This window comes from Heteronotia binoei, chromosome 7 (genome assembly GCF_032191835.1).
Source record: "Heteronotia binoei isolate CCM8104 ecotype False Entrance Well chromosome 7, APGP_CSIRO_Hbin_v1, whole genome shotgun sequence".
Classification (NCBI taxonomy): domain Eukaryota; kingdom Metazoa; phylum Chordata; class Lepidosauria; order Squamata; family Gekkonidae; genus Heteronotia; species Heteronotia binoei.
Genome location: NC_083229.1, coordinates 67,390,229 through 67,414,350, shown reverse-complemented (window position 1 = coordinate 67,414,350; position 24,122 = coordinate 67,390,229). Strand labels below are relative to the sequence as shown.

Sequence of the window (24,122 nt, the reverse complement as noted above, 5' to 3'; positions counted from 1 at the left end):
CACCCCTGATGTAGCAAATACTCCTGGAGCTTACAGTAGGCCCTGTACTAAGAGCCCTGTAAACTCTTGGAAGATTGGTTACTTCAGGGGCGTGTGCCCTAATATGCAAAGGAGTCCCTGCCTTTTTTTAAAAAAAGAAGAAGAAAAAAAGCTCTGGATATTTCCATTGATCAGCCTATAAAGTAATGGATACAATCATAATGTAAAATATGATTGTGCATGTCTACCTCTCAGGAACCCCTAAATTTAAACAGAAGACTAGTTTCCATAATCTACTATATGATTCATGGCTGTGTAGATATCTGGAAATACACACTGCATACATAGGCTGTAAGAAAAATGTTGATTTTGCAGTTTTAGCAGGTATTATAAGCTCAGAACTAACACCTTTTCTTATAATACAGTATAATAAAAGATCATTACACTTTAGCTGATTTTTTTACCAGTCACTGAAAGCCACACTATCATTTCCAACCAGAACCTAAGCAGCAGCAGAAAGATAGAATAAGAAAAATAGATTTCCCTTTCCACAAAGACATTAGCATAACAAAGAGCTTCCTCTGCTTTTTCTTCCCAAAATTGATATGCAGCTATGTACAAAGATGTTTTTAATATGATCCAAAAGTACATTTGAAGAAACCCTCATTACCAGCAGTGGTGATATATCAGTTCAGATTGTGGAATTTCTTACATGGCATCAAATAGGTCTATTATTGTCCATTTCACAATGCAGTAGTTATCTGAGTTAGTCCAAGGTCATTGGACTCATCTTGTCCTGGAGGACAGTAAGATGACATTTCCACGGCTAGTCATGCTGGTTTGTTTGTCCCATCAACCTCTTCTGGATAAGCAGGGTCTCGGATTGTGTTTCTGACTCTATTGGTGCTGTGTCTATCTGTCTTCATCTTAAAAGGAAAGCAGAAATCTTTAAAACAACGTTTGAAGTTTTCATCCAGAAAAGCATAAAGGATGGGATTGAGACTGCTATTAGTGTAGCCCAAAGCAATGCAGAAATAATAACTGGAAATGGCTGCAGTACTGTGGGATACATCCCCCAGGGCCTCAACCAATACAAAAATGTGGATTGGAGTCCAGCAGATAATGAAAACTGCAACTACAACAAGAACCAATCTGGTAATGCGGCGGAGGTTTCGGTCTTTTTCCCGAGAGCCAGAAAGAAGTCTCACGCTCTTCAAGCGCAGAATCATCAGAGTATAGCAAACTACTATAATCAGCACTGGGATAATAAATGCAAAAACGAAGACACAGATTTTCATAAAGATGTCCCACCAGACATAGTCTTCATCAGGAAACTGCAGTGAACACTCGGTACTGCCTGTATGAAAGGCCAATAAGAACAGGTTAAACAAACAGAATTTACAGTACAACATAGCTAATATTTTACTAGATATTTAAGAAATGCTATTCCAAGCAGAGCCATCAGCTAGTTGAAGCAGCGTTTTTCCAAGAGCACTGATTTATTTATTATTCATTTATTGATTTGATTTATATCCCGCCCTCTCCGCCGAAGCAGGCTCAGGGTGGCTCACTCTAAAATATAAAAAACACACTTTTACATGTGTGGCAGTTGGTTTACACTTGCAGGGGTACCAAACATGCGGCTCAGGGGCTGAATCAGGTCCCCAGAGGGCTCCTGTCAGGCTCCTATCAAACTTACTTTTGTCACAAATCAATCATTAAAACATCAATTAGGGATAAGAGTCTAGAAAAAAAATAGGTAACCATGCATTTAATTACTAATGAAAAACAAATAATAATTGGTCTCAATGTGTAAAATGTTGATGCTAAAAATTGATATGATACTATTCTATTTGGGTTGTCAAGAGGATTCAACAAGGTTAGTTTGATTGTGAGGAAGTTGTTAATTTTCTATTGAAGCTAAAGCTGTTCATGGCTCTGCTGGAGCCATGGAGTACTGTGGTACCTATTCCTCTTTTCAAAAAAAGTACAAGGCACTATTAAGCAGGCTGGGCTGATGGGAAGAATATTCTGCCCTGTTTACAGAGGTATTTGCTGCATGCTGCTGAAGCAAGTAAGTGATGCAAGCATCACATGTCCACTGAGATTCTTCTTCTCCCCAAACTTCACTGTGTCCATGTTGGAAATATGTATCTGTTTTGTACGTCCTTTGCAATGTTCTAATGTTCCAGTCATTATAGGGTTAACACTGCCTGATTCCCTATTATCTGCATGACCTGGGAAGAAGATACTGACTGCTGTCAATCAAGGTCTAGAAGCGGGAAAACCTGTTTTGTCTGTTTGGTCAGGTGACTTCCTTTGTTCAGGCAGAGAGGTCAAGAAGAAGGAGGAAGTAGCCTGCATTAAGCACATGATCTTCTAGTGTAAGCATGTAGTTCTATAGTGTTTGTTATTTTCACCTCCCAGTACCCTTTCCCTGTAGAAAGAAATATGTTTTTGCTTTTTCATGTTAAATGCCTCTCAATGATTATTTGATCCAGTGATCCATCGCACTGTTTGAGATAAAGAAATAGAATTTCAAACAGAATTTCCCTAACAGTCTACACATATTGTCCCCCAAATCTTCAGGAATTTCCCCAGGTGAAACAACAACACTCACTGGGCACAAGAGAGAAATTAAGGAAATCATATCAGAAAACCAGCATCCTATTTGTTCTTGGAAGTAGGTGATCTGGGAAAACCCAGATAGCACTGTCCAGATCGCCTTTATTCCCTAAGCACAACACAGCAATGGTGCCTCTCAGCCTTTCCATTGCTTAACTGACAAGACATTAAGACTTGATAAGTGCTGAAAGTGAAATAAGAGATTGAAAATTCAGTTTTCTTCCAGGCCTCCCCCAATTCCCCGCATGGCATTGTAATCTTTAAAAGACAGCATCACAAAACCATGCAGGGAACTGGAGGGAGCCCCGCATCAAAATGCACCCACAGAGCAACTGGTGAGAAATTGGTCACATGCACCTGGGGAAACAGAATCCTGGGAGTGAAGCAATGCTAGTGAGAAACTGGTCACAGTCTCTGGACATTGATTGCTCTGGGACTGGAATGATAGATCCTACTGTGGAATGATGGTCGGTTCAGTCCCAGACCACCTCTGCTCCATCGAGGAGGGAATTGGTGACTGAGGGTGATGCTGCATGTCCTCGGGTGAGCAAATGCATAGGGTGGGAATGACAGCTCCCCTTCCTCTTCTTCCATTCAGGAACCCTGTGCTCTGTGTGGGCATTGAGGCAGCTGCAGATGCTGGTGGAGTGGACAGCTTGAACCCCTTCTCCACTATCAGGTACCTGGATCTGCTAACAGGAGTTGATCCTTTTAACGGGAATGAGGGTGTGCTCCTGACAACAAGCAGAATTCCTGTGGTTCATCTCTCTCCACTCCCTGACTGAGATGGACACTGGACTCCAACCCCTTGCCACATGGCAGCCCTGTCAATCATAGTGCTGTGGTGCAGTTGCTATAGACACTACCCCAATTATGATCAGAAAATACTGCAATCCCACTGACTTTGTCTGCTGGCTGATGCATAACTCATACCTATAGGGAATGGACTAGAGCTGTCATAGTTAAGCAGTGACTGACCGCCATGACACATCCACAGCACAGGATAGCTCTGCCCTTTAATATGGAGTATTCTCATTTTAGTTTCTTCCTAGGCTGCAGAATCTTCCATTATGGGGGAAAATAGTCAGATTGTTGCTGTTCAGTTAGGGTAGCAAATATAACCAGTGTTTATCTTAGTTTAGTGGAAACAGGGATAAGCTCTGGCAATCCTGCACAAAGAACCATTTGCTTCCATAAAATGAGTTATAAAAGCAAGGTGTCAGAGGACTCCTGGTATCTTCCAGCCCTTTATGCAAGTGCAGTGCAGTGAATGATGGAGGGATGAGGGGCTTCTTCCCACCTGAGTCCTTCCCCTTGAGCCCAGATTTCTCAGCCTTATTATAGTCTGAAGTTTGTAAACATTGTCACATTAAGTGTAATACCACTGCTGCTCTTAGTGAATGAGCCTCAGCCTGACCTTGCAAATACATTTTGTTGCCTCTTTACCTATACACAGCTCTGAACCTCCCTAATGCACTGAAGCAGTCACATTTTTAGTGGCTGAAAAGAGAAGCAGAAGCTTTTAGAGGTCTTGCTCTGGAAGTAATGAGGAAGAACTGCTGATGATGGAGATGCATGATTTACAAAGATGTGGGATTTATGGAGCGGGAGAAATATTATATGGTGTACTATAATACACCAGCCCACTTGATTGAATCAGTGAGCTAACAGTCTTTCCTCCTCTGCAATAAATTGTGCCTTTTACTCTAATTGACAATAAATTCACAGTAAAAACACAGAAAATATAGAGCTGCTTTAAATGTTATAACTGTTGCACAGAAGCTGCTGGGGCAAAAAAAAAAAATCCACAGAATGGCTTCTCCATATGTAGATACAATAGGTGACTCCATCATATTTGGAGCAGCACCCCTGTTGTTTGGGAATTCTCTATAGTATCTCCCTGTGTTCATGCTTGAACGTTCTCTACACAGTAGAATCTACACAGGAAGCCTCCCTACACATGTTAGCTACTGCATGGAGCATCTTTCTCAGGAAGGATGTTTCCAGAAGTTTCCATGTGGTCAGTGTAGACCCTGGTTTGCTAATATGATGATGTAGCATGGAGATATACATTTTAAGGATGGCTTACAGGCTGACCTACTTAATGGAGTGAGGCATGGCAGCCCAATGTCGACTCAAGAAGAAAAAGGGCTATTTGTCCGTTGAGTACAGTTTTAAGAGATCCAGGAAGTAACTACTTTCCCCCTGGAAGAAGTAATTGAAGGAAGGACCCAAGCCCTTAAAAAGCGAAAAGCTCTGCAGATTAAAAGGAAGAAAGAGTACTTCATAATGAAAGCAAGAATAATTTCTATAGTTGTAGGATAAGTATAGAAAGTGTCCTGTTAAATAGCTAAAAAAAAATATATTGGTATCAGCTCTCTCTGATCTTGAATTCAGGAAAACTGCAAGTCATCCACCACCCAGGAACATCATAAAGAATCTGAGATAATATTTATTTAGAGCTATGAACAATTTAAAGTGCTACATAAATGCTAAGTACTGGCAATAGGAACTTTCAGGTAGATAGCACTTGAATCCATCTTTCTTCCTTTTGCAATTCAGCCATTGTATTTCTAAAAAAATATTCCTCTATGGCCTTGTGCTGTCTAGAGTTGTCCCTTTTTTTAAAAAAAATAAAAGGTGGGACTCTCCAGATTCTACTATGAAGCAGCAAAAAAAAAAAAATCCTTTCCCTTTAAACAATGATGATCTCATGCACAGGGCAGAACCTAGACTCACCTTCTCTGATCTTTGTGCCACCAAGAACAATGGCTGATATGCCCACTGATGAAGATAATAGCCAGATGCAGATATTGATGATCTTTGCCTTCAGAGGGGTACGGAAATCCAAAGCCTTCACAGGGTGGCACACAGCAATGTATCGATCCACACTCATCATGGTCAGCGTGAATATGCTGGTAAACATGTTGTAGTAGTCAATGGAAATGACTATCTTACACAGCACATCCCCAAATGGCCACGAGTTCATTAAGTACACTGTGCTTTGGAAAGGCATTGTTGTGGTAACTAAGGCATCAGCCAGAGCCAAGTTAAAAATATAAATGTTGGTAGCTGTCTTCATCTTTGTATACCTGGAGCACAAGAAGAAAAGAACTATAAATTTTCTCCTAGGAACAATATTTAGAAATATCAGAGCAAAGATAAAATGGCATGAGGGCTTTTAACATTCTGCTCCTCCCTTTTAATTTTTTTATTTTTTATTGTTTTGTTATTGTTTTTAATTTAGAGCAGTGGGGATACAGAAAAGAAAGGGGAAAGAACAAAAGGATTATGAGCTTTTTCACACAGCCTAAGTATTCCGGTATGCCAGCTGGTCAGTTAATGAACAGTAACGGGTTTCTGCTGGCATTTCAGACAGACCTGATTCAGTAACTGGCTGCTAGCGGAATACTCTCACCTTTTCACACAGTCCCGCGGCTGTCCCGGTAGTGAGGCATGCCTGAGTCATTACTAAAGAGCAGCTTCTTCCACTCTTCAACCCCTCCTTCCTGGTTGAAATCGGTATGGGGCGCTGTGTGAAATGTCCAGTATCTATGGGCGCTGTGTGAAATGTCCAGTATGGGCGCGCGATCTCCGGCTTTTTTTGGGGGGGGGGGAATGTCGGGCAAAGATCGCTATAGCGCTATAGTGACATATCACAACAGCATCACCATAGGGATGCCTGGGTTCCATTAAGATGCCAGAGATCGCCGCCGCTGAAACCTGATGACTTATCTCAATGGAACCTAGCCATCTCTATGGTGGTGCTGTTGTGATACGTTGCTATAGCGCTATAGCGATCTTTGCCGACGTTCCAAAAAAAAAAAATAAGCTGGAGATCGCGAGCCCAGAGGCAAAAACGGCTGGTGCTGGTGGAAGCGAGATAAAAGCGGAACAGTGTGAAATGGCTTGCTTCAATCACGAAATCCTACTGGGGGGAAAAAACATGTGTCTGAAAACTCCCATCCCTGTCTCGGATTACTGCAAGGCGGCACAATACCGACTCCCTTCTGGTTTCCACTGGTAAGTGTGAAAAGGGCCTATATAACATGACTGTGTTTGTCAAAGACAGTCATGTAGTACAAAATGTGTAAGACAGAAAATATTTCCCCTTACATCCCCTTTATTACAATTTTAAGGTACTATCTATAAAATCCAATCTGTTGAGGTACAATTGTATTCAATATTTAAATTTAAATTTCAGACTTTATAACTAGTCTATTTTGACTGCAGTATTAGTTTCATCATTACTACATATTCAGTATAATGTATTTTTACCATTGTACATATTCATTTGAACCTTTAATAGAGAAGTAATATATCAAGGTGCAAAAGGAAATCTATCACATATCTTATATCAAAATCCTATTTGTATTCAAGATATTACATTTGGAACAGATTTAAATTCTAATTCTATTTTATTACCATACATTTGTATATGATATTTTCTCACCTTAAGTTTGTCTCCTCTTAGCATAATACACATAATACACACTCAGTCTCTCATCAAACAGACCTATGTAACAGACCTGTTTCTCAAATAGGTTGTTAATTTTGCCATTACTGCATATTCAGCAATTTTATTTTCCAATTTTTCTAAACGTGGACAGACATCTACTAGGGTTGCCAAGTCCAATTCAAGAAATATCTGGGGACTTTGGGGGTGGGGCCAGGAGACTTTGGGGGTGGAGCCAGGAGACATTGGGGCGGAGCCAGGAGCACGGGTGTGACAAGCAGAATTGAACTCCAAGGGAGTTCTGGCCTTCACATTTAAAGGGACAGCACACCTTTTAAAATGCCTTCCTTCCATAGAAAATAATGAAGGATAGGGGCACCTTCTTTTGGGGCTCGTCGAATTGGACCCCCTGATCCAATCGTTTTGAAATTTGGGGGGTATTTTGGGAAGAGGCACTAGATGTTATACTGAAAATTTGGCACCTCTACCTCAAAAAACAGCCCCCCCCAAGCCCCCAATACTCGCAGATCAATTCCCCATCATTCCTTATGGGAATTGTTCATGGAGGTGCATAATGGCTGTGGGGGTGGGGCTTCCCCTGCCGGCCAGCTGGCTGGGGGAGGGGGGAAGCCTGTAAAACCAGGGGATCTCCCACTGGGACCTGGGGATTGGGAAACCTAGCATCTACTTCCCATTTTGCTGTGTAAATAGTTCTAGCCACTGTCATCATATATTTGAATATCTATTCTAAAAATTTTAGTAATTTGCAGGACTTTGTTTTGAGCCAGAACACACCAGAATGCCATTCCATCTGGCTTCACCAGGGTTACAGCTAAAAAAAAAAAAAAGCCTTCCAGTTGTCCTTTGGACCCTGTGCAGGCCTCAGTTGGGGAAGCAGTTCAGCGAGCAGCACTTCCAGAGTAGGAAGCCATGGAGGCAGCTAAGCCCCGCCCCTGCTCCAGCAGCCTCAATTGGAACAGGACAAGCTGGGCTGCACATGCTGCTGGGAGCCAGAAGCAAAAGAGTAAGGGGGTTTTTTTGGGGGGGGGGGTGCGCTTGAGTCTCCTTTGTTGGGAAGGAGGGAGACAAGTGCTAGAGAGTGACCAGGCCAGGGCTCTCCCAGGAAACTTTCCCAGCATGCCTGTGCTAGCTGCTCGCATCCCTACTGCTGGGGTGGATGCAGGGCTGTATTGAGGGGAGGGTGCTGGTGGCTGAGAGACTCCTATGCTGCTGCACTGTTTGCAGGGGAAAGTTGCCTTTGGAGGGTCTGCAAACACCACAGTAGCCTGGGTGGTCAGGTAAAAGGTAGGAAGGGGATGTTCAAGGGAGGATGTAGCTTTCTTTCTTCCCACTTTTCTCTCTTGTTCTCAAATTTCCTTCCTTTCTCTCCCACTTTATTCCCCCCTCCATCCCCATCTGTTTGCTTTCTCTTTCTCTCTTTCCCCCTTCCTAACCCATCTATTTGTTTTCTTTACACATCTTTCTTTCACTCTCTTCCTTTCTCTATCTCTTCCCTGTTCCTCCCTCCTTCTTTTCTTCCTCCTCCTCTCTCCCCATCCTGAAGGATAACAATACCACAAACCAGGGCTTTTTTGATAGAAAAATCCCAGTAGGAACTCATTTGTGTATTAGGCCACACCCCCTGATGCCAAGGCAGCTGGCACTGTATTCCTGTGTGCTCCTGCTCAAAAAAAAACCTGCCTCAAACTAACAATGTGAATAAATACAGTTTAAAAAATCTCTAATAGAAAATCAAATGACCAACTGTATTGTTGGAAGTCTTTCCATCTGATGGTTAGTCTAATGATTTGCTTTCTAGTTTCCTGGTTCCTGGGGGTTGCTAAAGCAAACAGGAAAGCATCGACATATATGTTTATGATAGGGATCCTCTCCAGTTGTATGATTTCCCCCAAATAGTAAGAGCATGTGCACATGAGTGTTCACACATAATCAAACAAGCTGCAAGAGATTTCTGATAGAAAAGGAAAAGATCAGATCTCTGTGTGAGAAAATCACTGATTTAGGATCCAAATCTATAATTTAATGTAAAATAGTTGCATCTTTTATTTGCTGCAGATTTCCAACCTAGCCTCAATTAGTCCAAGTAGAGAAAAACATAGCCAATCGACCCTATTCACATATAAAGGAAGTTGTATGTATGTGTATTTGAGAGAGGGACAGAGAGAGAGAACAAAGTTCAAGTCCAGTGGCACCTTTAAGACCAACAAATTTTTATTTAAAGTATAAACTTTCATGTGCAAGCACACTTCTTCAGATTCTTTAAATAAAACCACGCAAGCTAATCCTCGCATTTTACTGTGGTACTTGAAACTCTGATATATGCAGTCAGCTGGGCTGGTAGAAAAATTTTGAAAGAACTGAAGTACATCACAGGAGTGAGGAAGCTTGATTTAGACCCCCACACACTTCACTTTTTTGGAGGGGAACCATACCCCTCAACCCCCTTCTCAAGGAGCTGAAAAAGGCGGGAAATGTTCACTCCCACAGCAAGGCACACTTTACTGTGATTACTCTGCAAGGGAGGAGTTTAATAGCCTACAAAACCAGGATGCACAATTTGCCTTGACAACAAAAGCAAAAAAAAAAAAAGCAAGAACTGTGTCTAAAGATTGAACTATTTTAATTGTTTCATTAACACAAGGAAGGTGTTTATATGTTTTTAAGTATTTTTAACATTGTTCTTACCATGTCCTTTTGTGCGTCCTAATTGTAATGGCCTTTGACCTTACCTAGTAAATATTATGCTATGTTATGCAAACAAAGATCAGGCTTCAGATTCAGCAGGAGCTCACAGGAGCAAAGCTCCTGAACCTCTCTGAGGGTTCCCACTCTTCTTCCCCCCCCCCACCTTGTCCATTGAATAGTAGGTGCAGCTGCATAACAATCCCTGGATTAGGAGAGCAGGCAGGCAGCCACCCACCAGGGGCTTTGCCATGCCTCCAAGAGCCCTCATTAACCCTGGAGAAGCCTGCACCACCCTTTCTCCACTTCTTATGTGATTTTGGGTGGTGGGTGGCTTGCTGGCCTTTTGACTGAGGGGCGGGAACAGCCCAGGAGAGCCCCGGCGAACGAGGCCTGCTTGGGCTGGCTGGATCTTTAGCCAGCCCAAGCAAGACTCTCTTGCCCGGGGCTCTCCTTTCTTGCACCGGGTTGCTTTTGGCTGGGGTGGTGGCAGCTTATGCTAATGAGCTCCACCACCTATTTATCTACAAAATGACCCTTGACAAGGTTGCTTTCTACTATCTGTCTGAAATTTTGGAGAGAGGATCCCTTAAGTGGGGAGTACAATCCCTGAGAATTTCATCCCAATGCTTTACGTAGGTGAAGTTGTATCTGGAGAAGTGTTTCCAATTAAAGTAACTACTTGGATTCAGGTCCTTTTTTGAGTAGAATGCACAGGAATGCAATTACAGCTGGCTTGTAGTCTAATATGCAAATAAGTTCCTGCTGGGCTTTTTCTACAAAAAAAGTCCTGGAAAATTGTTAGGCAGAACATCTAAAAGCATATTCTTGGCTTCCATTGGGAATTTAATATGTTCTGCATTTTTCAGTGTATTTTTTTCATTTTTTTTTTTGCTTTTTACAAGTGTATAACGTATGAAAGTTCCAGATTTTCCAGCATTTTCTTTTGTAGCTTTTATCAGCTTTCTTAATGTTCTTTGGAGTTATATACCATCTGAAAAGTATTTTGTAGCAGTTTTCTCTTAGTGTCTGACTGACTGTAAATCTGGTATCTTTTTCCTATAGTCATTCCCATTGTTGCATAGATATCTGTTCTTTAATGTCTTGCATCAACTTAATCATACATTTTTTTCCAATTGTTCATCTTCTGTTCCTAGCTGAAGTAAAATCTTACATATCCATCATAGTAAATGTTCTTTTTGTTTTATAATCAGCTGTTCTAATTCAGTCACATATCTTATGTTCATTATCTCCTTTAACTTTTAGATTAATTGATAATATAGCAGCCATTGAATGTTTAATATTCAATGTTTAAACATTGAATGTTTAATATTTCATCTTTAATATTTTGCCAAGATTTTATTTTCTCCTGAGTTCTGTATTTTTTTAAAAAAATCATTTTTATTTCTTGTGTTAACATAGTGTGCTTCTATTGAGGAAATAAGTGAAGTTTGAGAGGCTCAATAAATCCAAGCGTGAAAACCATACTTTCAAAAGTTCATCTCCTCTCTTTTTCTCATCTTGTAGTATTTTGAAGCTTATTCTTGGGTGGGGTTTTGCCATTCCATATAAATTGGTTTATTAGTCTTTGCCACTCTTTCAATATCCTTTCTTCTCCGTATATGAGTAACATTTGGAACAAAAAAGTTAGGTTTGGCAGCACATTTATTTTCATTGCAGAGATTCTTCCCACAAAATTTTTCATTTTTTCCCTATCTTAATAAACCTGCTTATATCAATTTCCAAGTTTTCTGATAGTTACTGTTTTAAAAGATTACAGTTTTGCCAAGTCACATTTATTTTCAAATATTTGATAAAATAACCTGGATCAGTGTCTGTTGAGCAGTCTGTGCTCTTTATAATCTCTTCTTCACGTTATTATGTTATAAAAATTCCATTATCATTTTGTTTGTTTTCTATTAATTTTACAGCTTGATAGGAATCGATAGGAATTTTCAATTACATATTGCAATGATTTCTGGGGATTCAAGGCTGTTAGAACCACATTGTCTGCATAACTTTTCATTTTTAATTACTTTTATTCTCTTAATTCTGTATGGAAAAAACTGTATGGTTATGTAGTTCATCTTAATTCTGCATAAAGTTATAAAAATTTTGAAGGAGAATTTGTATAGTTATGTATTTCATTTTAATTCTGCATAAAGTTTTATCATAAAATTGTTCATATATTAATGATTTATGTTTTTATATTTTATAACAGATCCCCTGAAGAAGCTTAACAGCAAAATGCATATTAGAGCTATAAAGCTCTAATAAATATTTTCACCATGCACCTGCTTTTTGCTTCTCCTCCCTATTTTAGTGGTGACATTGAAAGTAAATGGTTTAAAACAGCACCTGTTGTCAAACAGAAAGAATAGTAGCTATAGACATCAACTTGGTGACAAAATGGAAAGAGTAGCTTGGTTTTTTTTTCAGAAGGGGTAACTTTTGCTCCCTAAGCACACTGAACATTTGGCAGAGCTCTAGGCTACCTTACTGGAATTTACAACTCTTGAATTGTACTCCACTTCCTTTTCTATTAACTGATTTATTGACTCACTGCTTACCAATTAAAAATTTCTTGCCAGAGGCAGAACTGTATTTGTGACTGATCATAATTAGTTTATGCAGATTAGTCAAGTTATAGTAAAGCTCATAGATTTATTGCTACTAAAATCAAACAACAGTTAACTGATAGTATAATTCTGCATGTTGATGACCATTTGAAACTGTACTATTTTTATTTTGCTTTTTAGGAATCTTAGTTTTAAAGTTAGCAGTTGCCATCCTCCTGTTACCACTGAAATCATATTTTTAAAATCCTATTGTTGTATGACCAAATGCTAAGTGCAATACTAAAGATGCTTTCCTGTGAGTAATCCCCACTGAGTAGACTGGAGTAGGATTCCGAGTATACCTTCTTAGGATGACAGTGCTAATGACAATGAATTATAGATAAAAAATAGTATATTTTCAATGCAATCCTAAACAGAGTTACATCTTTCTGAATCCATTGAATTAAATGGATTTAGGAGGGCACATATTGGTTTAATACTGAACTATTAATTGCAAAGTCTCAGTGCAATCAATAGGACTTCAACTAGTTGCAACTAACATGGTCTATTAATTTTCTTGGGATTTGTCTGATGACCTTTCTGGGGATCTGTTCATTTGACCATTAATGGCTCAAGTAGTTTATAAATAGTACATGCCAGCAAGGTCATGTTAAAGATCCTACAAGCTAGGCTCCAGCAGTATGTAGATTGGGAACTATTAGAAGTTCAAGCTGGGTTTTGGAGAGGTAGAGGAATTAGAGATCAAATTGCCAACATTGGATGGATTATGGAGAAAGCACGGGAGTATCAGAAAAATGTCTATTTCTGCGATGGCTGGACAGTGTTACTGATGTAACAAACACGAATTTGAGCAGACTTTGGAAGATGGTGGAAGACAGGAGGGCCTGGCATGACTTTGTCCATGGGGTCGCAAAGAGTCGGACTCGACTGTGCAACTGAACAACAAAATCCTTTAGTATCACCCAGGAGCTGGTACTGTCAACTAGGGATGGGCACAAAACAGCTGACAAATTAAAGATCCTCACAAATTTTGGACAGTTTGTGGTTCACAAAGCAATGTTTACAAACTGAAGAATCACCATAAATTTCCATGCATGTTGATGCAGATAATGATGGTTTGTGAAGAAAAAACAACTGAGCCATAAAAAAAACAGCTGGGAGCAATTTAAACCTCTGCATTCTGCTCCCCTCAAAAAACCACCACACAGGTGTTTGGAAACCCCAGCCTTCTGCTCCCCGCAAAAAGCCACAGGGAGCAGAAAGCAGGAGTTTAAACTTGGGCAGCCCAATTCAGAGATAAGGGGCGGCTGGCCATGGCGTAGTAGACTTCCTGAGGACTTCGGCACGCTGGAGCCTGGGGAGGGGAGAGGCGTAGCTTGCCATGGCAACACCACTGGCAGAGGCAAGGAAGGGAGGAGGAGGTGGCCGGAGGGGAGGGCCAGCCCACTCCCCCCCCCCATTGGCCAGTCTTGGCACATGCGCCGCAGCTCATGACAGTCAGGGATGGGGAGAGGCAGCCCCAGAGAGGCTGATAGCCATCTCCAACCCACCCCCAAACAGAGAATGGAGCCAATTATGGGCCCCGGATTGTGCTCTAAATGGTTCACAAACCAGTAACAACCAGTTTGATTCATGAACCAGCATATTGGTTCATATGAAAATGTGGTTTGTGCCCATCTCTACTGCCAACTACCAGAAAGTCAAGTGATCTCGAGTAATCTAGATTCACAGGGATATTCATCATAACATGTATATATGATTACTAATTCTTCAGCATAAAATGGCTCATTCAAATGAACATCTATTCCACACGAATGTATAATGATGAACATCTATTCACAAAGCATCATCTTAAAATCTTAATGATACCATCTGTTCATTAAAAAATACCATATTAAAAAGAAAAGGCTAATTATCTGCCAAAACCCCCCAAAAACCAAGGGGCATGCAAACAACAAAAATTATAGGACTTCATTTAATGGAAATGAAACATAACAGGTTGTGGATAAGCAGATACTAACTTTGGCAAATGCTTGTTTACATTAAGCTGTCATACTATTTAAGTGTTTATTCTAGTGTACTAATGTAAAGAAAAAAATCAAAATGTGTTTATATTTTGTTTTCTTGTTGCTTTGCTATGCTGCTGTTATGGATGTTCCTAAAAGAGTTATCACAACATGTTTTTTAAAAGTTTAAATTGAACACATTTAGGTTTCTTAAAACATTATAGCAGGGGTGGCCAACGGTAGCTCTCCAGATGTTTTTTGGCTACAACTTCCATCAGCCCCAACCATTGGCCATGCTGGCTGCGGCTGATGGGAGTTGTAGGCAAAAAACATCTGGAGAGCTACCGTTGGCCACCCCACGTTATAGGTTTCTTCTTGAAAGCCAATCACTTTCATTTGATGAATATGTCGGTGCGGACGCTAGCAGAGGGAGCGATGTGATGAGCCCGACACAGAGCTCCAGGGAAGAAATCAGCCAGACACCTGTAGCTAGTGCCAAAGTAGTGTATTTACATTATATACAATACATGCTCACTAGTGCAGTCCAATATATTGATCACACAAACAGAATGCTCCGCCAGCAAGTCAATTCTCAGAAAGAGACCTGTGTATTGCACACACAGTTCATTTATAGTCCAGTCAGCCAATCCTGGCAGTCCACTCTCATGCTGACTCAGCAGGTTCCTTCTCTTGTCTTCAGCCGGCTCAAACCAGCCTGTTGATAAGGTCACTGTGACCTAGCATGCCGGCTAGATCACCAGCTGTCATTGCAGAGCTGTCAACCTGGGTCAAGATAGATTCTTTCACCAACAGAATATGCATTCTAATATTACTAGGAATAAGGCCCTTGGATACTTGGAGTCAATTTGCAGTGGCATCATAGCATGATGACGATCATATAGATGCTAAAGCTCAGCATTCTTTTCATCTGCATTTTAATTGTTTCTGCCTTTTTTCTGCCATATTTGGCCATGCACCATTGAGCATCAGTGTGTGTTTGTGGCATGATCTGATTTTTTTTTTTTGCCCTGGCATGGTTGTATTATGGTATACCATACAATATGCTCCTCAAGGCAGCTGTTTTCTGTAGGGGAAGTGATCTGACTTCAGCTTTCCATCTCTTCCTCTCTCCCTGCAGCCTCTTCCTAGGAAAAGTACAGTCTTTCTCCACAGTGTGGATCAAAGCAGAAGGGAAGTAAGTTTACCAGGGTATAATTACTTAAAGTCCACCCTACAAAGCAGCCATTTTCTCCATGGCAAGTAATCTCTGCCATCTGGAGAGAAGTTGTAATTCTGAGTGATCTCCAGTCCTCACCTGGAAATTGACAACAATGGTTCCCCAAGAGGAACTAGCTAGTTTTGAGGGTGGAGTCCATGGCATTGTGCCTGTCTGAGGTCTCACCCTTTCTCAAGCCCAAAGGCCTCTGAAGGCCACCAAAATTGCCTGGGAACTGTCCCACATTTCCTGTCTTTCCTGTCTCTTTCCTATCACTCCATCTCTCCCTCCTCCCCACAGCCTCATCCCAGGATGGTTGGCTAAGAAGGAGATAGGGTTGCCAACTCCAAGTTGGAAAATTCCTGAAGATTTGATGGGTGGGAGAGGGAGATGTGAGGAAGATTCCTGGAGAGGGTGGAGCTTGAGGAGGTGCAGCCTCAACAGGTACAATGCTACCCTCCAAACCAGCCATTTCTTTCTGGGCAATCATTGTTGCCAATCTCCAGGTGAGGGTGGTAAGGGGAAAAAGTCATGCTTCCATGTATGCTGTCTAAGCTGAATTCTTTAAAAAAAAAAAAACCATGAACATCAATTAGCAAAATATTTTAACTTCCTTAATAGTACACCCCATAACAATAGATAACAATAGATAACAATGAAACTAAACAGTAAATAAATAAACCAGGAAGAAGGCATATCCTAGTAAATACTTCAGTTCATGAATTATTCAACAGGTAAGTCCATTTTTCTCTCTCTTTAGGTCAGCCGTCCACATTCCCGCTGTGCAGCAGTGAAGCGGACTAAGAAACATGAAGACAGCATACTTCTATCAGTGGGATTCTCTGATGTAAAATAATTTAAAGTCCTTTTATGCAAGCTCAAGCTGAACAGGTTTCCCGGGAGTTTTAAACCTTGTTTTCACCCACTGGGCATTCTTCAAGTTTTAATACATGACCTGGCACTTCCAACCAATCTAATTTTTCATACTCATATGCTTCCCAATCAGGTTACAATGGCTGCTTTGCAGGGTGGACTCTGTGTCATTATAACCTGCGGAGGCTGCTTCCCTGCTGCTTTGGTCTCCACTGTGGAGAAGGACTATCCTTTTCCTAGATAGAGGCTGCAGGGAGGGAAGAGAGGATGGAAGGCTGAAGTCAGTTCAATTCCCTTACATAAAACAGCCACCTTGAGGTGAATACTCTGTGGTATACCATAACACAACCAAGCCATATACAAAAACCCAGATCACGCCACAAGCTCACACTGATTTATTTATTTTAGTAGATTTATAATCCGCCTTTCCCCATAATGGGCTCAGGGCAGATCATGAGCACGATAAAACAGTAAAACAGTAAAAATCCAACAATAAAACCATAAAACAGGTATGTCCAACAGGTAGATCGCTATCTACCAGTAGATCGTGGAGGGATCAGAGGTAGATCACCAGCACCACTTGGTCTCATGGTTTGCTGGACAGGTGTTTGGGGTTTTTTGATGATTGTTTGGTGTGGTGGTATTTGATTATTGGTGCCGGTATGATGAATTCTTATTTTTACTTTTAGAACTGCATGTGTGGTTTTGGCATCATCCAGAGGTCTTCAGTTCCTGTTGATTTTTAATACTTTGGGACAGTGACAGTTTTGGACCAGATTCAGCCAGTGTTAATTTAGCACCCCAGCCACCCAGTATAACGAAGATGAGTATTCCAAAGAAGATCAAAACCTACCACTTTCATGATGAATGGGAAATGGACTACTTCTTCATCATGGTGAAAAACAAGTGTGGTTGTCTACTTTGTAATGCCGCTGTATCCTTGCCCAAAAAGGGTAATCTGGAGTATTATTATAAGGATTATAATGAATGAAATAAGAAAGTTTTTGAAGGAGAGGGTAGATGACAAAGCAGAGTTGGAAGATGAGGAGCGGTTATATGATCTGGCATTTCTCGCTGACTTTACAGGTGAACTAAGTGATATGAACATTGAACTACAGGTAAAAAAAATGCATTGGCGAGATGATGAGTACAGTTTCATCCTACAAGAGCAAATTTGAGCTAATGATGACTGATCTTGCAAACAACACTTTTGATCATTTTCCTAATACACAGGACCATCTGGGACAATGTCCAAATTCTGTTTTTCAGAATAGAAGTATGTGACAGAAATCTGCTCTGTTATCCAGGAATTAAAAAAAAAATTCTGTGACTTCCAAAGAATTGAAAAAGTTGTGGAGTACTTGTCATACCCATTCAAAGCAGATATGGGCATTAAAGAAACTGCAGCTGCTATCAGTAAAATTTACTCATTGAACAAGGCATCTCTTGAAAACGAAATAGTAACCCTTAAAAATGACATTTTTCTCAAGACCCGTGCTGAGCAAGAATCGTTTTGGAAGCTAGTGCCTAGAGACAAATTTCCCAACTTGAGAAGATGCAGTGAACCTGCATGTACGCTCCTGTTTCAGTTCAACTTATTTGTGTGAATCTGCGTTTTCCCATCTGAAAATGACAAAGAGTACACAGCGTTCCAACATGACAGATGAATATCTTCAGGATTTCCTGAGACTGGCCCTCACGCAATATTCACCCAACTTCAAAAAGCTGGTGGATGAAATGCAGGCTCAGACATCTCACTAATTAGCAAGAGCGAAGTTTTAAAGATTGCGTAAGATCAGCCTGGATCAATACTTGACCTACATTTAACACAAATTACTCAATAAAAGTTAAAGAAAGTTATAACAATAAAAATTTAAGAAATACTGTTCCAAGTTTTATCTGGATCTTCATCTCTCTGGTTTGTTTTTGCTTATTTTGCTTACCAGTAAATGACAGAAGGTGCATTGTAAATGGTTGGAGGTGGAACCCAATTTTGGTGGGTTAAAATCTAATTCAAAACTAATTTGAAACTTAATTTTCATGATGGTAGATCACCAGCACTTTTGTACGGAAAAAATAGATCACGACCTTTTCTATGTTGGACATGTCTGCCATAAAGCAATCAACAAACAAACAAAATATGCAGCATGGATGGTACAGTGCATTTTATAACTTATATCCAATATAGATATCCTAGGTGTCATAGATGTCATGGCTGTAGGCCTGATATCAAGCAGTCCGAGTAGTTGGTCAGTGCAAGAAGGTCTGTTAGATTATGTGAGCAGTAAGGTGAGGATGCCTGCTTGCCTCAACCAAAGGCCTGGCAGAATAGCTCCATTTTGCAGGCCCTACGGAATGGTAGTAAGTCCAGTAGGGCCTGAATCTTCGTAGGGAGCTGATTCCACCAGGTTGGGGCCAGGGCTGTGAAGACCCTGGCCCTGGTCAAGGCAAGCTGGACGTCCTTTGGGCCAGGGATGGTCAAAAGATGTTGTTTTGCTGATCGTAGGAATCTCTGGGGCTCATATGGGGAGAGGCGGTCCTGCAGGTATGTCGGTCCCAGGCCACACAAGGATTTAAATGTCAATACTAGTACCTTGAAATGGATCAGGTGCTATAATAGTAGCCAGTTCAAATCGTACAGCATTGGCCGACTGCCTGCCCATACAGGCAGTTCAGTCAACAATCGAGCTGCCGCATTCTGCACCAGCTGGAGTTTCCAGATCAGTCCCAAGGGCAAGCCTGTGTAGAGCGAGTTACAGTAGAACAGCCTGGAATTGACCATTGCATGGATCACTGTAGCTAAGTCCCAGGGGGCCATATAGGATGCTAGCTGTTTGACCTGCCAAAGATGGTAAAAGGCAGATTGCGCAACTGCTGTGATCTGGGCCTCCATGGAAAAGGTGGCATTCAGCATCACACCCAAACTCCTCACCTGGACTGGCACAAGAGGTGCTGCATCCAGGGTGGGGAGTTGGATGCCCAGTCGTGGCCCCCCTCAACTCAAGTGCAGGACCTCCACCTTAGTTGGATTGTGCTTCAGCCAGCTTAGTTGTAATCAACCAGCCATGGTTTCCAGCACCATGGTCAGATGGTCTGGGGCAGAGTCTGGATGACCATGCATCAACAGATAGAGCTGGAGGTCATCTGCATACTGGTGACAACCCAGCCCAAAACCTCTGGCAATCTGGGCAAGGGGATGCATATAGATGTTAAACATCATTGGTGAGAGGATAGCTCCCTGTGGTACACCACATTCTAGTGGATAACACAGGAAGGTCTGCTCACCAATCTCCACCCTTTGTCCCCAACTACAGAAAAAGGAGAAAAACCACTGAAAGGCTATCCCCTGAACTCCAACGTAGGCAATGTGGTGGGTCATCAGATCATAATCGACCATGTCAAATGCTGCTGAGAGATCTAGAAGCAACAGCAGCGCTGATCCACCTTGATCCAGATGCCTTCTGAGATCATCTGTGAGGGCAACCAAAGCAGCCTCTGCCCATGACCAGGACAAAAGCCGGACTGGAAGGGGTCAAGGGCGGATGTATCTTCCAGGAACACTTGGAACATCTCTGCCACTGCTTTCTCAATCACCTTTCCCCAAAACGGTAAATTTGAGACTGGGCAGTAATTGACTAGGACCATCGGGTCCAAAGATGGATGCTAAACACCACAAGGCAGAATAAACACCACAAAAAAAGGCAGCAAAAATTCACTGCAAACTAAAGGAATGCTGAGCTTCAGCGTCTGTGTGACTGTTGTCATGCCCCCATATCCCCCATAATTATTCTTTCTTATCTCCATTCTATGCCTCTTTCAGAGCTTTGAACCACTACGGACACAAGGACACACACATAAGGGAATGGGAAACCAGCATGTTTCAGCTGTAGGGTATGTGAGAAAATAGCAGAGGGGTGACTGATGAGGGGTAGTGGGATGCCAAGAGTGCAGGGGTAGCTGAAATGAATAGGTGGCTGTAGGAAGGTAGTATTGGGACAAGGACTGGGAGAGAGAAGTTGGGGGTGGGAAAACACCCAGGGGGGGGGAGTGAATGCTCTGACTTGGGTGGGTGGGAAGGCAACAAGGGTGGGGAGCACTTGCCCAGAGCCTCTTTCTAGAGCCCATTGTATCCCCCCCCCCCAAAGTGCCTTATTCCTAGTAGATAATAATTCCCCTATGGTGGTGGCCAAATGGAACACTCTCATTGGCTTAGAGGTGAACACTACAAACCATTGGTCCATCATGGCTCAGTCTTTGGCTCCCATTGGCTGACTCCCTTGTCCCCTCCTACTGCAGGCCAGGGAATGTTGAACAAACTACCAAAACAGTCTTACCTCAGAGACAGCCACATCTCCAACTCTTCTCTGTGTCCTCTCTGTTAACTGGCCTCACAAAGAGCATCACTGCTTCATCATCAGCCCACATAGATAGCCTTCCAGCACACACAGTCTCCGAAGGCCTCAGAAATAACCAGGGAGCCACTGCCACCACCATAATGCAACTAGGCAGGAAGACCTGGCCCCGCTAGGAGTATTTCCTCAGAGTCATTGCTGCCACGTCTTTCCTGTCACACCCTCTCTCTCTTCTCCTCTCAGCCTCACCCCTCGCCAGAAGCAACTTCTTTCAGTAAAGGGAGAGGCCTCAGCTAAATATAATGCCATAGAGTCCAGCCTCCAAAGCAGTTATTTTCTCCAGGATAGGGAGAGAGATCTGCCATCTGGTGTTCAGTTGTGATCCCAGGAGGTCTTAAGGTTCCACCTGGAGACTGGCTACCCTAGCCTGGCAACACCCTCTGGGTGACTTGATTCCACCTGGCTGGCATGACTTAACTAGGCCTGGCTGCTTGCTCCTGTTCAGCAGCAGCTCCCCTATGTCAGCCAGTGTGTCCTAGCAGTTGCCAACTCCAGGTTGGCAAATTCCTGGAGATTTGAGGGGTGGAGCCTGGAGAGGGTGGGTTTGAGGAGGGGTGGCACCTCAGACAGGTACAATGCTCTGACTTGGGTAGGTGGGTGGATGGGTGAGAACAAGGGTGGGGAGCACTTGCCCAGAACATCTCCCCCCCAAAAAAATTCCTTATTCCTAGTAGTCCTCCAAACAAGTAATTTCCTCCTGGGAAACCATTGTTGCCAATTTCCAGGTGACGGCTGGAGATCACTCAGAATTACAACTGCTTTCCAGATAGCAGAGATCTCCTCCCCTGGAGGTGAAGAGGGGAGTGAATGCTTTCACTTGGGTAGTGGGGAACACAGAAAGAATGGGGGGGGCACTCACCCAGAGCCTTTTTCTGGAGTCTCTTGTATTTTCCCCCACAACAGGCCTTTTTCCTAATCCATCATAATTCCAGGAGAACTCCAGAACTCAACTGGAGACTGGCAACCCTGCTATATTCCAGATCCTGAATTGCCTGTATGCTGTTACATGACTTTAACACGTTTGTACAATGAAGTAAGAACAGTAACAAACTAACAACTATGGAGATTACTGTGCCCTGTTCTGATGTAGACTACTAGACATTAAACATGCTGAGTTATAGCTTCTCTGACTTCCAGTTTGCTTGGAGCACAATTCAAATACTGGTTTTGATCTCTAACATGTATAACAACCCTACAACAAGCGTGTACATACTGCATATGGGGTATATTTTACCCCAAGACAAATCTCAATGTGTCATGGTTGAAATGTTCCCCAAAAATGTGCCAGATATTGTGTTTCAAAGCACAAAAATATCCAGAGCTCGAAAATGCAGTTACATTAGGTAGATCCTGGGAAATGCAGAGCTGGGGAGGGAAAGGACCTCAGTGACGTATGATGCCATAAAGCAATGGAAGATTAGCAACTGTAGTGCCATATCATCTTTTGCTGTGTCCAATGACAGGTTTTATGATTTACGTTTAAATATTATATAATATTGTTTCGTGTGATTATAATTGACCAAGGGGATCTCTAAATTGGACTAAATGTTAGTTTTAACTAAATCCAAGTTACACACACTGAAACTGTATGGGATCTGACTGCATTGCATTGCTAACTGTAAGGAATTAGATGCCTTTTCTCTGAAGTATCATCAGACATATCTGAGAACAGAAGTTGTTTTCCCCCTCTCCATGTAACTATAAGGAGCTCCTTGTTAAATCCATCTTTCCCTAGAACATTATTCAAATCACATGTGGCTTGCGAGATAATTTGAAAAAGTAGCCATCTTGGAGCTTGATAATAGTCAGCAGTTCTTACATTTAAATGGCATCCTGGGGCAATGGAGACCAGATACACTGAGAGAATCCAGAATTACTAGATGAGTCACACTCTACTTATGGTAGCTATTACTAGTTGAGAAAAAGCATCACAATGGCATTTCCACAACACTAATGCTACATTTCTATTACAAGTTGAAATTAGACTCCATCCTAAAAGTTTTAAGTAATTTTTAAAACATATCCAGAGAAACCCCAAATGTAAAAAAGATTGGTCCACATCTATGCTAAAAAGGGAAAGATTTCCCACACATGCTTTGCAGCTTTAGAATGCGCTGGAAAGTGGTCCTAAACATATTTTTTCAGCATTCAATAAATATCCATGCAACTGTCTAGGCTGCGGTCCTCAACATTTTTCACTCTGCAGGCACCTTGGAATTTTGATGAATTGTGATGGGCACAGCCATAATATGGCTGCCACAGGAAGTGGAGTCAGCCTCAGAATGGCTGCTGCAAATTACATTCAGTCATACAGTGAAGATACTTATGATGTGATGGCAACTGCTGCTAAAGAAACATTTTTAAAAAATCTGAACAACTAATCAAATCTCCAATGGCCAATCAAAAGCCTTGTAGGGTAACAGCCCCAGCTGACCCATCCTACTTTCTAAAAACACTTGGGAGTCACCAGGAAAGGTATCAGCAGGCATCATGGTGCCTGTGTTGGAGACCCCTGGCGTTAACTTCTGTTCCTTCCCTTCTTATAAGGAATGATCAAGTTAATATTCCTCTGTGCTTTGACATCAGAAATCTACCATGCTTCCTCCAGACATGGAACTCCTCCATAAAGCAAATGTCCACATTTTGTACCTTTATCAAACCTGCCCTGTGGCTATAACAAGTACCCAACCAAGGATGAAAGGATGTGAGGTGGGAAAGTGATCACTAATACACTGACTCTTTGTTTAAAAAAAATACCCCAGCCTACTCTTGATGACTCTGAGAAAGGATGATAAGCTCATTCATATGAATTAACATCTTCTTGTACTCATTGAGCATTACATTGCCTGTTGAACAGGAATGCTGTCTCAAATGAACAAGTGAATGAACAAATGAAGTTGCCTTACAATAAATCAGATCCTTGGTCCATCTAAGTCAGTACTGTGTTCAGTACTGGAGTGACTCTCCAGGATCTTAGGTGGAGGTCTTTCGCATCATCTTCTACTTGATTTTTTTTACCTGGAGACTGGAGATTGAACTTGAGACCTTCTGCATGCCAAGAAGATGCTTTACCTCCCAAGAATGTCCAACTGCCTGAAAACTGACAAAGATTCTTTAGGTGAAGGTTATAGTCCATGAGAATTTTAATTCTGGGCAGGGGGTGGAAAACTTATACCCAGCTTTCCATTGAATCCTGTGGAAACTCAACTGGATTGTTTCCTAATAATATGAACAGTAATTACACTACTAAAAACTACAATTATTTCTATGTTT

The 24,122-nt window shown here is 41.8% G+C and overlaps 1 protein-coding gene across 1 annotated transcript in view; it reads right to left on the bottom strand.

Annotated features, from left to right (window-relative positions):
• Positions 1-255: 255 nt before the first annotated feature.
• OPRK1 (opioid receptor kappa 1) overlaps positions 256-24,122 on the bottom strand; it is a 29,078-nt gene continuing 5,211 nt past the window's right edge. The window contains exons 2-3 of the mRNA XM_060243796.1: positions 5,344-5,696; positions 256-1,336 (exon numbers count right to left, since the gene is read on the bottom strand). Of these exons, the coding sequence (XP_060099779.1) occupies positions 810-1,336; positions 5,344-5,696 (880 nt within the window). The 3' untranslated portion in view covers positions 256-809. The remainder of the gene's footprint in view (positions 1,337-5,343; positions 5,697-24,122) is intronic.